This window comes from Carcharhinus amblyrhynchos, chromosome 6 (assembly GCF_965287045.1).
Source record: "Carcharhinus amblyrhynchos chromosome 6, sCarAmb.v2.hapA, whole genome shotgun sequence".
Lineage (NCBI taxonomy): Eukaryota > Metazoa > Chordata > Chondrichthyes > Carcharhiniformes > Carcharhinidae > Carcharhinus > Carcharhinus amblyrhynchos.
Window position 1 is genome coordinate 47,713,032 of NC_137329.1, and position 17,573 is coordinate 47,730,604.

General features: G+C 42.6%; 1 protein-coding gene across 3 annotated transcripts in view; it reads right to left on the minus strand.

Annotated features, from left to right (window-relative positions):
* sigirr (single immunoglobulin and toll-interleukin 1 receptor (TIR) domain) overlaps positions 1-16,636 on the minus strand; it is a 57,734-nt gene extending 41,098 nt beyond the window's left edge. For 2 of the 3 annotated variants that reach the window (XM_080190405.1, XM_080190404.1), the window contains exons 1-2: positions 16,029-16,636; positions 6,561-6,884 (exon numbers count right to left, since the gene is read on the minus strand). In XM_080190405.1, coding sequence (XP_080046531.1) covers positions 6,561-6,884; positions 16,029-16,170 — 466 coding nt within the window. In that variant the 5' untranslated portion in view covers positions 16,171-16,636. The remainder of the gene's footprint in view (positions 1-6,560; positions 6,885-16,028) is intronic. The other variant, XM_080190406.1, reaches the window with a different exon arrangement.
* Positions 16,637-17,573: the final 937 nt, after the last annotated feature.

Consider the following 17,573-nt stretch of genomic DNA (forward strand, 5'->3'; position numbering starts at 1 on the left):
TTGACATTTAAACCTCTCCCAATCCTCTTCTTGCCCACAACTCTTAGCTACTCTAAACGCCTCCGCTTTTAATTTAACACTTTCCTTCACCTCCTTCGTTATCCATGGCTTATTACCTCTCCTCCTACGGTCCTTTTTAACCATCGGAATAAATTTCTGCTGAGCACCAAGAAAGATCTCCTTAAAGATCCTCCACTGCTCCTCAGCAGACCTACCTTCCAACGTGCTCCCCCAGTCAACATTCGCCAATTCTTCTCTCATCCTACCGTACTCTCCTCTGTTCAAACAAAGGACGCGCGTCCGGGAACCCACTTTCTCCTCCTCCATCTGCACCAGAAACTCCACCATACAATGATCACTCTCCCCAAGAGGAAAATTCACCACAAGGTCCCTAATTCTACCCGTCTCATTACCTAACACCAGATCCAAGATAGCTCGCTCCCTCGTCGGCTCCAACACACACTGTTCAAGGAAACTATCCCGGCAGCATTCCAAGAACTCCTCCTCGAGCCCACCGCGTCCAACATGGGTCGACCAATCAATATGTAGATTGAAATCCCCCATAATTATCGCCGTTCCATTCCTGCACGCCGCACTTATTTGCGTGTTAACAGCCCGCCCCACCTCCAGATCATTATTCGGGGCCCTATAGACGACACCCACCAGCGTCTTCCTCCCTTTGCTGTTCTTAATCTCCACCCACAACGATTCCACTTTCTGCTCTTTGGTTCCTATATCATCCCTTGCTACCACCCTGATGCTATCCTTAATCAGCAGAGCTACGCATCCCCCCCCCCCCCCCCCCCCATTTTCCTCCCGCCTATCCTTCCTAAACACTTGATACCCCTGGACATTCAGCTCCCAGCCCCTGTCACCTTGCAGCCACGTCTCTGTAATGGCCACCAGATCATATCCATTTGTGCTGATCTGCGCCACCAGCTCATCCACTTTATTCCGAATGCTTCGTGCATTTAGATAAAGTGCCTTCATCCCAGCCTTCACCTGGACCCTATTTGCCAGAACGCCACCAGCCTTACTCACGCCCCCTACTCCCTTTATTATTGGGACATCCTCAGCCTCTTCCCTTACCTGTACCCTCTCCTTAACTTTAGACCCCATAATGTCACCTACCCTCGCACCCTCCCCCCCACCCCCCCCCTAGTTAGTTTAAAGCCCTGTCTACAGTCCTATTTACACGATTCGCCAGGACTCCGGTCCCAGCACAGTTCAGACCAACCCCATCCCACCTGAACAGGTCCCACCTACCCCAATACTGATGCCAATGCCCCATAAATTCAAACCCATTCCTCCCACACCAATCCCTGAGCCACCCATTCACTTCCTTAATCTTATCAACCTTACACCCGTCTGCACTCATTTCAGGCAGTAGCCCAGAGATAACCACCTTGTCGGTTCTACTTTTTAATTCCATTCCCAGCTTTTCATACTCCCTCCCCAGATCCTCAGTTCACATTTTGCCTATGTCGTTGGCACCCACATGTACCACAACGACCGGATTCTCACCCTCCCATTCCAGGTTCCTCTGCAGCCCAGATGCGACATCCCGGACCCGAGCACCAGGCAGACAACACACCCTTCTGTGCACTTTGTCATTGTGACAAAGGACAGTGTCAATACCCTTAACCTCACTATCCCCAATTACTACTATGTTCCTTTTCACCTTCTCTTTGCCTATGTCCTGCGTCTGCATCACTGGACCGTGTGCAGTTTGCTCACCAACCTCACCTCCCTCGTTCTCGTCCAGACTGGAAGCAAGAACCTCAAACCTGTTATGCAGGTTGAGAGGCTGAGGCATCCGCTCCCCACCCTCCTTCCTCCGCTCCCCACCCTCCTTCCTCCGCTCAGCAGCCCCCTCTTGTTCCTGACCCTTAGAGTTAGCCAGTCTAGGGGGGGTGGATGTCACTTGCACCCCATTGACAATGGCACCCTCTCTCCCCCGATGAGCCTCAGTGTCCGTAGCTCAGAGGCCAGCTCATCTACCTTGAGCTGGAGCTCCTCCAGCAACCTGCACTGACTGCAGACATGGTCACTGGGAAGGACCCTGGGGTCCACCAGCTCCCACATCATCCAGAAACAACACATCACATGCCCCTCCACTATTCACTGTAGTAGTATTGAAAATTTCAACACGAACTTACCTGGCCCTTTTTCTCCCCAGCCCTTTTGCTCCTAAGCCCTAATAGCTCACTCTGCTTCCCTCTCACTCGGCTGCCCGCTGTCTACACCAGGCCTCCTTTTAAACCTGGCGCTGTTTTAAAGCCTGCTCCCCCACAACTCCCTGCTATCCACTCCCTTAGAATTCTTAAAGTAGTAGATACAAAAAGCCTGCAAAAATGCTTTTCAATGATTTAAACAGTTCTACAAGGTAAGTTCTTACTATGAAAGTGCTTAACACTACTTAAGTGAAATAATGTTAAGTAAGTCGAAGTTAAGCGCTGACTTACTATAGGGAGATTTAAAAGACCCTTCCGCAACAGAGTGGGATCTATAAGATCTCTTTTGAAGGGAAAGGGCAAGACACTCCTGGCAGCCAAGATGCAGCTAGCCAGAAGTGGTCTACTTGTCAGTCATACCAGTCACAAAATACAGTTTGATCTTGGAGGAAGAAGCAGATAGAGGTTTCCATAAACAAAAAAAATCTGTATTTCTGCTTTTCTGCATAAAAATAGAAATGTATCTGCATTGAATAGCTTCTGATTTTGGTTACTTTAACAAGTCTCTTTATCGCCTGCGCGTGTATTTACAAGCATATATTTATTTGCAATTCCAATTGCTCTCTAGTAATTCATATTCATGTGTGTTCACACTAAATAATTGGAAAGGAATACAAAAAAGGATCAATTGTTAACAACCTGTTTAAACATGTGTTACATGACAGAACAACCAAAAAAGCTAATCTTGAACAAAAAGACTGTCTTATTCCCATTCTCCTTCTCTACAAAGGACATTGGATTGTGCATAGTACTGTAGTGCTCAGCAATACAATAAGGACAGACATACAGTCCAGAAGACTTCATTGGTTCCTGATCCATGATAATTTAACAAATTTCAGCCAGGTAATGGTTGGTGTTATCCAACTTACATGAGTACTCTGACCTGACACATGGAAGGGCAAAAAAGATTCTAAATTGATCTCCTGCTCCTACTTATTATTCAGTGACTTTGCTGGAAATGTTTGGTGCAGAGGTTGGCTGAGGGCATGGATCATGTTCAGGTACATTGCCTTCCAATGTTAAATAGCTTGCTGATAAACGAAGTGTGACTACTTAGAGAGTCAGCTTGTGAGGGTGATGGGGGTAGGGTGTGTAGTGGCAACGCAAGCATACAAAATATGCAAGATTACCAGTCTCTCAGAACAAAATGCAAATTCAAACTCTGATATCCTTGTTTACTAACACAATTATTACAAGGTCACATTTCCACACTACTTCTACACTTAGGTCAGAACCCATACTGGTGTTGACTCTTAGCATAAAGCAAACAGGCAATAAGCTCTTTAGGTAAACACGGGTCTAACAGAAAACTGATAATTCAAGGCGATTTGCAGTATCCTAACGCCTAAGTGATCAGGGTTAGGACAACAGGAAAGATGGGGTTGAAGCACAAGGAATCTCGTAGAGGTAATCAGTGACTAAAATTACATGTCTAGAACCAGCAATTTTACATTAGATTTGCATTATATTTAAACCTAAACATAATTCAGAACTGAAAGAGGAACATGGGGTTGATCCCAGCATCTCTAATAATGGTGCACCAACATAGACACCATGTGCATTTCAAGACTGCAAAAACTACTTGCCATTTAGAGAGACCAATAAGAGCCTGTGGCACAGACTCTCTCTTCACAAATACCAGCAACATGTTTAACATGGCAGGATAGAGTTCAATTCCTCATGGGCTCTTTTTTCTATCCTAAAATAATTGACCTTTGCTAAGGAATCATTTTGGAGCTACTGACCACCTTTTAATACCTGATTCAAATGGATATCACCACCATAGGGTACGAAAGCAAGTATAAAATTTACCACAGAGTGAACATCAGAGCCAAATCTAGATATCAGATCGATGAGTCCATATATTTAGGGAGCAGGACATCTTCACGTTTCACACACAAGCACAAACAACTCACTAAACAGTAGACTGTTTGCTACCAACAATCTTGTCAAAACTACCATGGCATTTGATCAAGTAAAATGTGTGCACAACAGCATTGCTTTAGTTCAGGATCCTTATCTTATTCAGCAGGATATTAGAAGGATATTATTAAACTAGAAAGGGTGCAGAAAAGATTTACTAGGATGCTACTGGGACTTGATGGATTGCGTTACAAGGAGACGCTGAATAGTCTGGGACTTTTTTCTCTGGAGCATAGGAGACTAAGGGGTGACCTTCTAGAGGTCTATAAAATAGGGACACAGATAAGGTAGGGAAATCTAAAACTAGAGGGCATAGGTTTAAGGTGAGAGGGGAGAGATACAAAAGTATCCAGAGGGGCAACTTTTTTTCATACAAAGGGTGGTGAGCATCTGGAACAAGCTGCAAGAGGTAGTAGTACAGGCGGGTACAATTTCATCTTTTAAAAAGCATTTAGTTACATGGGTACGATAGGTATAGAGAAATATGGGCCAAATGCGGGCAATAGGGATTAGCTTAGAGGTTTTAAAAAAAAAGGGCAGCATGGACAAGTTGGGCCAAAGAGTCTGATTCCATGCTGTAAACCTCTATGACTCAGCAGTCTCCCGTGCGGCACCTTGTCAAAGGCCTTCTGGAAATTCAAGAATATAAATGTAGACTCTCCTTTGTCTAACCTGCTTATTACCTCAAAGGATTCTAACAGATGTGTCAGGCACAATCTCCCTTTAATGAAATCATGCTGACTTTGCCCTATTTTACCATGCACTTCCAAGTACTCTGAAATCTCATCCTTAATAATGGATTCTAAAATCTTGCCAACGAGCGAGGTCAGGCTAACTGGCCTATAATTTCCTGCATTTTGCCTCCCTCCCTCCTTAAACAGGGGTGTTACATTAGTGATTTTCCAGTCCTCTTCAACTCTCCCTAACTCCAGTTATTCCTGACAGATCGTCACTAATTCCTCCACAATCTCTTCAGCCATCTCCTTCAAAAATTTGGGATGTAGTCCATCTGGTCCAGGGGATTTATTCACCTTCAGACCTTTCAGTTTGCCTTGCACTTTCTCCTTAGTAATGGCCATCACACCCACCTCTTCCCACTGACTTGCTGGGGCTTTTGGTACGTTACTCGTGTCTTCCACCGTGAAGACTGACACAAAGTGCCTACTCAGCTCCTCCACCATTTCTTTGTTCCCTATTACTTCTTCCCCCAGTGTCATTTTCCAGCAGGTGCACAAGAGCACTGCTTTGGTTCAAGATCTTTTGTATTTCTATACTGGATAATTCCAGGTAGCTTGCAATTTTTCACCCATTAGTCTGTAAACAGTGACTAATTGACGGATTCCAACAAAACTTGGTATATAGCTAGCATGTGGCCCAGAGAAGAATAGATTTGTTTTTGGAAAAGATGTGGATCTGATCTTTGTAGTAGGATCCATTAACATTGGAAGAATGGGCGAATTTTCTTTTACCTCCGCGGCAGAGGCAATGTTTTGCCCACGTTTACAATATATCTCAAAAACCAATGGATGGATTTCAATAAAATGGGGTATGCAGATAGGGCATGATCCAAGGAAGAACTGATTAGTTTTTTTGTCAAGGTGTTAATCCTGAGATAGGGATTATTTTTAAACAGATCTGTTAACATTGCGATATAGGGCAAATTGACTTTTTGGTTCAAGAATGTTGAGGAATGTTTCATTTAGAATATAATGGAAGATCTTCACAGCTGTGCTGGAATTTATCACAGCTTTCAAAATATTAGTAAAGTTTTAAGAGTAGGTTGTTGGATGTAGATTGCCTTTAAGCATGCTCAGTGAGCTGGAATCTTAATAAAAGTTTTTTTTTAGGTTTACAAAGCATCAGCCAGGCAGAGAAAAGTCTAAAGAAAGAGGAAAGCAATTGTAATAATGTTGAGTGAACACAGCACGATGGAGGTAGGCACTCTACTGAGTGCTCTCTTGACTCATTTACTAAATGTCAATGTTTCAGTATTACTGCCATCATGCATCTTTTTCCCCAGGCTAGCTGCCACTTTATCCAATTCAGATGTACACGTAAAACACAACCTCATGTAAAAGCAACGTCTGGACAAACAGATTTCTGTACTTTGTGCAGTTGAAGAACCTGACTGAAGAAAATAAAAATCACAAAGTTCTTAAAGAAAAATAATACTTCTGAAACCTGCATCACTGTGCAGGAACATGTCTCAAAGCATTTAAAATTGAAAAAGGAAAATGTGGAATGCTAACTTACCCACCTCCTAAAAATGATATTTTCTCACATCATCCTCCACCTACCCCTTAGAACCAATGCTTTCCCGTATAGGTTTTGATAAACTCATATTTACTTGATCCTTCCTGGTTTTATAAACCACTTAAGCATATTGAGCTGCTAAATCCTCACCTTCCAACTGGAGTCGCATGGTGAAGGAATGATACCTCTGGCCGGTCAAGCTGACAGTGCAGGTGTAATTTCCAGCATCAATGTTGTGGAATGAACGGAATGTGAGAAATGCGGTCCCATTTGGATAGGTGGTGCTAATTATGCGAGAACTCTGGTTAGTATTCAAAGGAAGACAGTTCTTGCTCCATTCAATGGCGAACCCATGGGAAGAGTTTATCAGCTGCACCAGCTCATCGTTCAGAGGGCAAAACAAGTGAAGAGTCAGTTCCTGCTCTGTCCACACATAATGGTCATAGAAGCGGTCAGCATCAATACATGAGAAATCTGTCAATATTTATTTAGAAAGGAAGAAGTGTCAGTGCCCCAGCTTTTACAAATATATTACATTTACCTGGCACACAATTCAACCTCAACCAGACGTGAACGATAGAAAACCTGACTAAATTTTCAGTCGTTCAACTCTTGCGCTACATGCTGACGCTCAGCAAACTCATCCAGCTTCACCTGTGCCACAAGCACCCATACAATATCAGGCATGTCAGAACTCTAGCCCCACAAACCATGCTCGAGACATATCAAAGACAAAACAGCTGATGGCATTAGAAAGAAAACAGAAAATGCTGGAGAAACTCAGCATCTGTGGAGAGAGACTAGAGCCAATGTTTTGAGCCTGGCTGACCCTTTGTCAGGATTAAGCTATTCCCTTTTCTCTCCACAGATGCTGTCAGACTTGCTGAGTTTCTCTAGCATTTTCTGTTTTTGTTTCAGATTTCAACACCCACAATATTTTGCCTTTAGCTGATGGTATTACACAGCTAACTACACATATCAGTCCTGTGCCAAACACCCACATCCACACACAACCAAGTCAAGGCATTCCAACTCCCAATGTATTTGATAAGAAATCCACCACACGAGAACTCCAATATCACCATCAAAACATGCAAGCTAGCAGACAGCATCCATTTGCCAAAACTACCACCCAATATTCAGGAGAAAAATACTGGATGAGCAGGAAATTCCTCCAATTAAACATTGGGATAAAATATATTAAACATTATCTTCAGATCCCACAACAAACTCCATTCCTTAGCCACTGGCAAATGTCAGCTGAACCAGATTGTTTGCAGCCTTGATTCATACCTGGCCCCTAATGAGCTTCTGATTACATATCTGTGGCATCACCAAGACCAGCTATCTCTACCTCCATAACATCACTTGATTCCACCCTTCACCCATGCCTTTGTAATTTCTCGACTTGGTTCTTTTTTTTAAGAAAGATGTTTTTATTGCAAGTTTTCAATTTCACATATACCACAAGATGTAAAATGTTCCCAGAATCTAGAATAGCACAAATTAATCATTATTCCACATTAAACATCCTGAAAGGTCAAATATTCATACAAATTATGCAAATTGCCAATCATTGTCGTCTGCATCTCTTCTTGTATGGATAAAGAAAGGATACCAGATAGCAGAAACTCAGGATAAAACCATTCCAAAGGATAACAGAGACAGAGCTGCACAACATATGGAATCCCTTATGGGGTAGTATACAACTAACCGGGGCCTAACTCAACATGCCAGGATCTCCAAGCAATGAAAGGATAACCCAGAAAAAGGGGAACATTAAGGCACTGCCGTCGTTAGAAGATGTGACGTGGTAGTGCACGCTCTTGTGTGCAGGAACCAGTAAGCCAAGGATTCGTATACATCGCCTAGATTCGCACACGACAAGCCTCCCTCCTCTCCAGCCACATAAAAGGCACCGACAAGGCTACACATCACCAAAGAACTTAAACCGTATTCCACAGCAAATCCTACTGACAAGGAAAAGAAAATCATCAAGACACTCATTAACAGCGTATCTCAGGGAGAGATATGACCTCCCCCTTCTCACAAGGTAAGGACAACATTCTTGGATTAATGATAACAAATCAGAGCCTTTAATTGACACCCCACCTACCCAAATAAAGAAAGGAAGCTTCAAAAAGAGGAGAGCAACTGGATAATGCAATAGAGGCCAGACATAGTTTTTCAACATACGCTTACATAGAAAAGATACCAAAAGCAGAAAAACATAACCTCACAAGGAACAGGATTCTATCACCACCACTGCCCTAACCTGCTCAATGACACACTAAGGGCCAATAAGACAAGAATATTCATATCACTCTTATACATTGAGCAAAGCAAACTATCCTTTTTTCTAGGTACCCCAAGGGTGCCTTTTACACATTGATAGCAATGGGATTCAACCCATTTCCTCACAGAGAAACCACAACAACCGGATAATATGCCTACTATACATTCGATGAGCCAAGTAAGTACTGCCATTACTTACACATCAAAATAAAAGACCAACCTAACAAAGCTAGATACCCAAGGTTAGTCAACTATGATGTGGAGATGTCGGTATTGGACTGGGGTATGCACGGTAAGAAGTTTCACAATACCAGGTTAAAGTCCAACAGGTTGATTTGGAAGCACAAGCTTTCAGAGTGTTGCTCTTTCATCAGGTGAATGGGAGTTCTGTCCATAAACAGGGCATATACAGACAAACTACAAAATAATGGTTGGAATGCGAGTCTTTACAGGTAATCAAGGTCTTAAAGGTACAGACAATGTGAGTGGAGAGAGGGTTAAGCACAGGTTAAAAAGATGTGTGTTGTCTCCAGCCAGGCCAATCACTGAAACAAGTATATGATGACATCAACAAGTTCCATCCCACCATTAGACTCAGCATGAACTACTCTGCGGAATCAGTTGCATTCTTGGACACACGCATCTCCATCACAGTCACCTCAGCATTTCACTGTACCCCAAGTCCACGGATAACCTCACAATGTTCCACTTCTCCAGCTTCCACCCTAAACACGTTAAAGAAGCCATCCCCTACAGACAAGCTCTCCATATACACAGGGTCTGCTCAGATGAGGAGGATCACAATAGACACCTCCAGACGCTGAAAGATACCCTCACAAGAACAGGATATGGCACTTGACTCAATCAGTTCTGATGCACCACAGCGAAAAACCACACTGACCTCCTCCGAAGACAAACACGGGACATGGTGGATACAGTACCTTTCATCGTCCAGTACTTCCCTGGACCAGAAAAGCTACATCTCCGCAGCCTTCAACATGTCATCGATGAAGACAAACATCTCACCAAGGCCATCGCCACACTCCCACTTCTTGCCTTCAAACAACCGCACAATCTCAAACAGACCATTCTCCGCAGCAAACTACCCAGCCTTCAGGAGAACAGTGACCACAACACCACACAACCCTGCCATTTCAACCTCTGCAAAACGTGCCAGATCATTGACATGGATGCCATCACCTCACGTGAGAACACCATCCACCAGGTACACAGTACATACTCTTGTAACCTAGCCAACGTTGTCTACCTGATACGCTGCAGGAGAGGATGTCCCGAGGCATAGTACATTGGGGAGACCATGCAGACGCTACAACAACAGATGAATGTCGAGCGGTGTTCATTCATCAAACAGGAGTGTTGTCTTTCTGTTGGAGAAAATTTCAGCAGTCACAGACATTCAGCCTCTGATCTTTGGGTAAGTGTTCTCCAAGGTGGCCTTCACAGCAATCACTGAGCAGAAACTGATAGCTAAGTTCCGCACACAAGGACGGCCTCAACCGGGATATTGGGTTCATGTCACACTATCTGTAACCCCACGACTTGCCTGGGCTTGCAAAATCTCACTAACTGTCCTGGCTGGAGATAATATACATCTCTTTAACTTGTGCTTAACCTCTCTCCACTCACATTAGCTGTAAAAACTCACATTCCAACCATTATTTTGTAAATTGAGTTTGTGTCTTTATATGCCCTGTTTGTGAACAGAACTCCCATTCACCTGATGAAGGAGCAGTGCTCCAGAAGCTTGGGGCTTGTGCTACCAAATAAACCTGTTGGACTTTAATCTGGCGTTGTGAGACTTCTTACTTAGTCAACTATGCCTGGGCACGCACAAGAACATAATTCCCCTAGTTGAACAACACCGGAGACACTAACGACAAAAAGAAAACCTGATCTTTTCCAGAATACATGATCTATCTGTACTTTCTTAGGAAACAAGGAAGGGTTCTTAAATAACAGAACAACAAAATTACAAAAGAAAAGCATGAATCCAATAGCTCTAACAGGGGATTCTCCTCACCCAGAATGAAGATTTCTAAGGCCATACCAACCATTTCTATTCCAAACCACCTATCTACCACCCTGCTTAAATGTTACTCATAAAAAATAAAGTGAAGGGTACTAAAAATTGTACTCCCTTGGTGTAAGTGCAAGGATTACAGCACTTTAAAAACAAACCAGGTAAATATTAACAACCCTGATGCCATAAAATCAATTCAGCATACTCCCCAATGGAAAGGAGAGGCACAAACTACAGCCTCCCTCGCCCCACCACTGGAGCATGCCAGTGGACAAATACCAACAAGAAAAAGAAACAATCCTGATTTTCACAGTACAACAAGATAAAAGGCAGTAAATGCCAACATCGCAAAATCAGGATTAAAATCTCAAGAGAACGAAGTTCAGCATTAATAATGAACTGCAGGATAAAATAACCCTCCACAGAACTTGTGAAGGTCAAATCATGAAAGAATTGTCAAGCAACATCCAGGATCCATGTTGTCATCTCAAAGTCCCAGCACAGAAAAGTCTAGGCCCCGGTGAGATGGATGGCAAGGACCCGATACATCTGCCCACTCCAACCCTTTGGCTTGACTTTTCTAGCACACTCCTGATCAGCTTACCATAGCCTATCCTTCCTAAATGTGACGTCATCCAAGCCTCTGCTAGTCGTGTCCTATCTCACACCAAATCCCATTCACCTATAACACCTGCACTGCACAAAACTGGTTCCTGATTAAGCAACACCTTGATTTTAAAATTCCCATCTTAATGGTCAAATCTCCACAGTCCCACCCCTCCATTTCCACAATCCTTTAACGTGTGTTCCTCTATTTCTGGTCTCTTGGACTCCCTCATTTTAATTGCTCCAGCTTTGGTGGCCATAAGCTTGGAATTCTTTCCCAAACCCCCTCTCTCTTTACCTTGCTTCCCTCCTGGTATAGGAGACTAAAATAGGCTTATAAAATAATCATGGGTTTAAAAACACTAACATAATACTGATTTAAGGGTGAATGATCTTAGATTATAGAGAATGCCACTATAACTGAATAACAAGTATTTGTCATTTAAAAACATATATTTTGCTTTCAGAATACATTTTGTAAAACTTCAGCCAATAGCAAGATATAGCAGGGCTTGATGGGGTGAGACTGTAGAGAGGGCCTGCATTCCATAGGACAATGGTTCTACTGGATGCAGCCACTTTATCAGCAGTCATCGGGAACGAAATGGCTACCAATGCCAGTTTGATGAATAGAACTATACAGCTTAAAATTGATTACAGGTGCAAGGCAGACATAAGGATTTTTCTCAGGGTCAGATGAGCATCACATGGGTTTCAGTCTGTGGGAATCATTCTCCCATTTCACTGTCCAGCATCCTGTGTTGCTGGGCAACCAAGGAAGGTAACATTCAAAATTAAGAACAAATAAGATCCCATGAGGTCAGGATGTAAGGTGTTGTTGGCTGGAGTTGGTGGCAGTGGTGATTATTGATTAACTTGTATTAATGTTTATTGGATAATGCCTACCAGAATGGTGGGAAATATGATTTTGAAAATGTATAATTGCCTCACGGAAGCACTTTTTTTTATTAGTGATATTGGACTGCCCACATGCTCTACCTGGAGCACTGGCACATTTGCACACATGACTTCTCACTCCTGCAGCACCCCCTCACCCTATCTCAAAACTGCCCTGATTCCCAGTTTAAGTTTTTGGAGCTTTCACTCAAGAATAAAATTATGAATACAGGCAGCCCTCTGGATTAATCTCACCTCTCATCCTGTATTCCCTAACGTTTTCTGATGCACAGCAAAGGATTTAATTTTATCTCCTTACACCCTCATCTTAATGAATTTCTGACTCGTCACAACATTGAACTCTTCTTCTGTTGCTTTCACCTCCATGCTCTTTTCTTTGGCAGGGGGTCTTCCCACTGCTCAATGGACTCTTTCACCCTGCTCCAGTATTCTCCTTCCACCAGGACTCCTCCTTCTGATCTATCAACTTGTGACCTGTGCATTGAGAACTAACATCCATCTTAATTACTCTGTTCCCCTTCTGGTTTAACCTGTCTCCCTCTGAACTTGCTACATTCCTTTCTCTCAAGTATAACCCTGACTTTGTTATTGAACCTGCAGACAAGAGTCGTGTCGTTGTTGTCTGATATACCAACATATAACTAGTAGAGGCTGAACTCCAACTCTCTGACACTTCTTCCCACCTCCCTTTGGACCATGACTCTAACATTAAATGCCAAGCCATTATTTCCATGACTATCACTGACCTCATTACCTTTGGGGATCTTCCCTCTGCAGCTTACCAACTTACAGTTCCCCCAATCTGGAACCACCCACTTCTACCTCCTTTCCAAAATGCACATAAGTATTGTCTTGGTAGATCCATTATTTTTGCCTGTTTCTCCCTCACTGAAGTTATTTCTTGTTGTACTAACTCCACTTTGTTCATCCACTTGTCAAGTCTCTTCTACCTACATCTGCGATTCTTCTGATGCCCTGTCATTTCAACATTTTCCAGTTTCCTAGCCTAATAGCTTCCCCTTCTATGACGGCCAAATTGCTCTAACTCCATTCTCTACTAAGACTGTCTGTGGGCTCTTTGCTTCTCCTTTAAGAGAGGCCTGGACAGTTCACATCCAGCTCCACCCTCCATTGCCAGGTTGGAAAAAAAAAACAGTTCCAAAGAGTCATTGTGAACGTGAAACGTTAATTATGTTGCTTTCGCCACAGATCATGCTGGATCTCCAGCACTTTTTCATAGTACTTGATACATCTCAGAGTATATTTCCTTTATCTCCACCTCCAAACCAATTACTAATCCATTTCAGAAGGTTACCTCTATAATTCTATGCACTTCTATTTTGTACATGAAATCCCCACTGACTGGTCCTGCTTCAAGTTTCTCCAAACACTGAAAAGAATTTAGAGGTGAATCAGTGAGAGCTCTGTCTTTCAGATTTTTGCTGAAAATCAGTCAAAAATAAATTTAGGACAGATATCAAGAAAAAAAATTTACGCAAAAATGAAGATCATTTGGAATAATTTACCAGGTGCGATAATGAAGGTTAAAACATAAAGGCATTCAAAATACAGTGGATATTTAATTGGAAGAATTTAGCCCAAGGGATTTCAGGCCTTCACACTTTATATTTACGCTGCCCTCCAGAGAATGAGTCAGCCTCAGGAAAGACATATTCTTTAATCAAAGGTTGACAGGGGGCCCTACATTAAAGTGATAAGCTACTGGTTGTGAAAGTCTGCAAAACTGTGGTGCTCTACAGGTGCAAAATACTCCGTGCAAGTTGCTCAAGCGTGCTGAAAACAAACGTCCATCAAATAGTTAGTTGTCTGGGGAGAAGAGAGAAAAATCAAAGGAAAAAGGAGTGCATTCAGCTTATTGGTGAAAGGGTTAACATTTGAGTCAGTCAAGCCTGCAGTTCTGTATACAGGTACTTCATACCTTTCCATTACCTGGACCAAAACAGTATAAATTTAACCAAGCAGCAGGTGTTGTGTAAATATCACTATCTGCCAGTATCTGACTCACCCTCACATGATATAGCTCAGCACTTTAAGCTCCTCTCTCACTGCTCATGTAACATGCCTCACAAACTCTACAGGCCCAAAATAGATAAATTCCCAGAGATGACAGATGGAGCTGAGGAAAGCAAAACTATCAAAAGGTGTGGCATAGACGAACTGCCCAAGGGCAAGCTGGTGAATTTAAAGTGTGTAACACTATTCTCATGGTTCTGAGAGCAAATCATGATCTGCAAGTTCCTGAACAGCTGCGGCCTTGCCCAATGGATTTGGCCTCCCATCAGGAAGTTTCCCCTGAGCCAGCAGAACTACTTACACACATTCCTATACAGACCCATAGCTAATTTCAGGAAAGCCCAACATGAAGGTTGAACATTTTGAAAAAGAAACAATTGCAGGAAATACAGTACGTGTAATGATTTCAGTTAGAACAACTAAACTACAAACTGACTGGCACATCTCCCCTAATCTTCCAGCCCCTATTCCCCCTCCCAATATTATTAGATTATATTTTGGAATGCAATTCACGCAAACTAGGATTCTGATTCTGTGCTTGCAACTGGATAAGAGTACAACAACAACTGCAACAGTCTAACTACAATATTAACATATGCAACCAGGCCAGTTGAATACAGAAAATGCTGGAAATACTGAGCAGATTATGGCAACACCTATAGAGAAAAACAGAGTTAACATTTCATTTGGATGACCTTCCTCAGAACTTGAGCATCTTTCAGTTCTAATGAAAGGTCATCAATTCGAAATGTTAATGCTGTTCCTTTCTGATGCTGCCAGACCTGCTGTACATTTCCAATATTTTCTTTTTCTAATTATTTATGCCAACTCTATCCTAGAAGTCAAACCTCCACTTCTACTTTAAGTTTATTCCTCTGCTCTTTTGAAGGTACCAAATCTTGCTGGAATATAGTTCCACAAACTCTAGCAGCCTTCCGGTATTTTATCAGTACGGTCATTTGTTGTGTATGAGCCTAGGTAATGAGTGTTGGCAAGATATTCAAGAGCACAACCATCAACTATCTGAACAACATTGTCTCTACTCAACAGTGGAGTTTGCACTAGGCATTGCAGGAGAGAATATCTGCATAAGCTCCTCACAAAGAAGGCAGTCAATTTGGGAAACACTCTCTAATGTTACTGATGGCTCCCAACTGCTTTTAATATGACCTAAAATAAAGTTTTATTTATTAGTGTGACAAGTAGGTTTACATTAACACTGCAATGAAGTTATAGTGAAATAGTAATCTACATTTAGGATGCAAGTCTATATATCTGAAATGTACTCTCCTATCCCCAAAATTTATCTTTATACGATAAACTGTGCTCACATGCAAAGAACTGTGACTCTCCCTTTAAATTGAATACAGCCATATATAGAGCCTGAAGGATTGCTGATTTTGCAAAAACCTAATTTCAGCTTATCTCTTTGACTTCACTTTTTTTTAGTATTTTGGGATTTTTTCCCCCACATTAAACATATTATGGGAACACAATCTGATTCTTAAAAATTAAAGATTCTTAAAAATTAAAGATTCTGATTTGTACACTCTCTACTTCAGATTAAGATGTCTGACAGTTGCTCTTTTTTACCCAAAGGTTTTGTACTGAGTTGGCATTTTTCTGAAAATATACACAAGAGGTACAAGTCATATTATCAAAAACACAGACACTGGTACTACATTGATGAGGCCCACTTTTTAGCTGATACTTAGTGATCTTACCTGGTTTTGAGATATCATTTTTCTTCTGGTCATTTGCGTCAGCAATTCCAGTTTTGCTAAGCAGCACACACAGGATCAGTATTGAACAGGAACTTCGAATCCAGGCAAACTGCTTGCTCTCCCACATCATACCATCACACATCTTTTTAAGATGGTCACTGCCGTTTTGCCCTCCCAATTATGTGTCACAGGCCAAACCACAAATTAAGGTCCAGGTGTATCAGAAAATAACAAGGCACAAACTCACTGAATTTCCGAACAAATCCCCAGTATTTTAAAATGTCAAACTCTGGTTTGCTGTCCAGGCAGATTACAAATTCATATTGAATCCAGGTGTGTCGCCAGGTGAGTCGAGGTTATCTGCAAACGTATAAACTGCAAATGTCTTCCAGCTACATCAAACCCCACATTTCAAATAACAACAAGGTATACGAGAATAAACAGTTCAACAGGGTAAGTACCTGCCGCAAACCCAATAGTTAAATTGGAGCTAATAATTCCTGCGATCGTTACAATTATCCGAGTGTGTTTTGAAAAAAAATTTTTTTCTAAAAATCCATCAACAAGAACTAATTACTGCAGCTTCCTCACTGCTCCGCTGGCTCGATTCGACTGCAGCAGGTGCGTTGACTCCGGCTACGAGAGCTCTGCATGCGGGGATTGTAGTCTTAGCGACTATGCCTCTCAATCTGACTAGATGAGGAGCAAAGGCAAAGAGGACTACAAATCCCGAAATGCATCAGTCACTAGCGACACAGCCCGACACGGCAGCAAAGAAGACAGGTGAGATGGGGGAGGGGCTACAGCGGAAGAGTGGCACCAGGGAGGGGGGAATTGGAACATTGTGCATGGCCGGACTGGGAAGCAAGCGCTGGAACAAGGAGTGGGAGCGTTGGGGAAGACAGGAACAATGCGAGAGGAATAATGGGCGAAGAGCACTGCGGGAAGCAGCTTTGGCCGTTTGCAACAAGGGGAAGGAACAATGAGGGAACCCTGGAGAGGATTAGGTGGATAAAGCAAATTACAGCGGATGCTGGAATCTGAAACCAAAAGAGAAAATGCTGGAAAAGCTCAGCAGGTTTGGCAGCATCTGTAAGGAGAGAAAAGAGCCGATGTTTCGAGTCCAGATGAGTCTTTGTCAAAGAGGATTAGGTGCATTGGCCATGCTAAATTGCCTCTTGGTATCGGGGGACTAGTAGGATAAATACGTGGGGTTACATTGATAGGACCTGCGTGGGATTGTGGTCAGTGCAGACTCAATGGGTCAAACGGTCTCCTTCTGCACTGCAGGAATGATTTGATGACTATGATCACTAGAACAATGTTGAGGTTACAGGAAGATCACGGGAACAATGGGGAAAGGAGAACTTGAACATTAGAGGGCATGCTTGATAACTGGCACAGTAGAAAATCAGCATTGTAGAGGATCACTTGAACAATGGGGAGGGTGTACTGGGACAATTGTGAGGCAGTTCTGGGCAGAAGTCCTGGAAAGGGAACAGTGGGGTTTGGGGTGGGTAACTGGAATGTGGAGAGGGATTACTG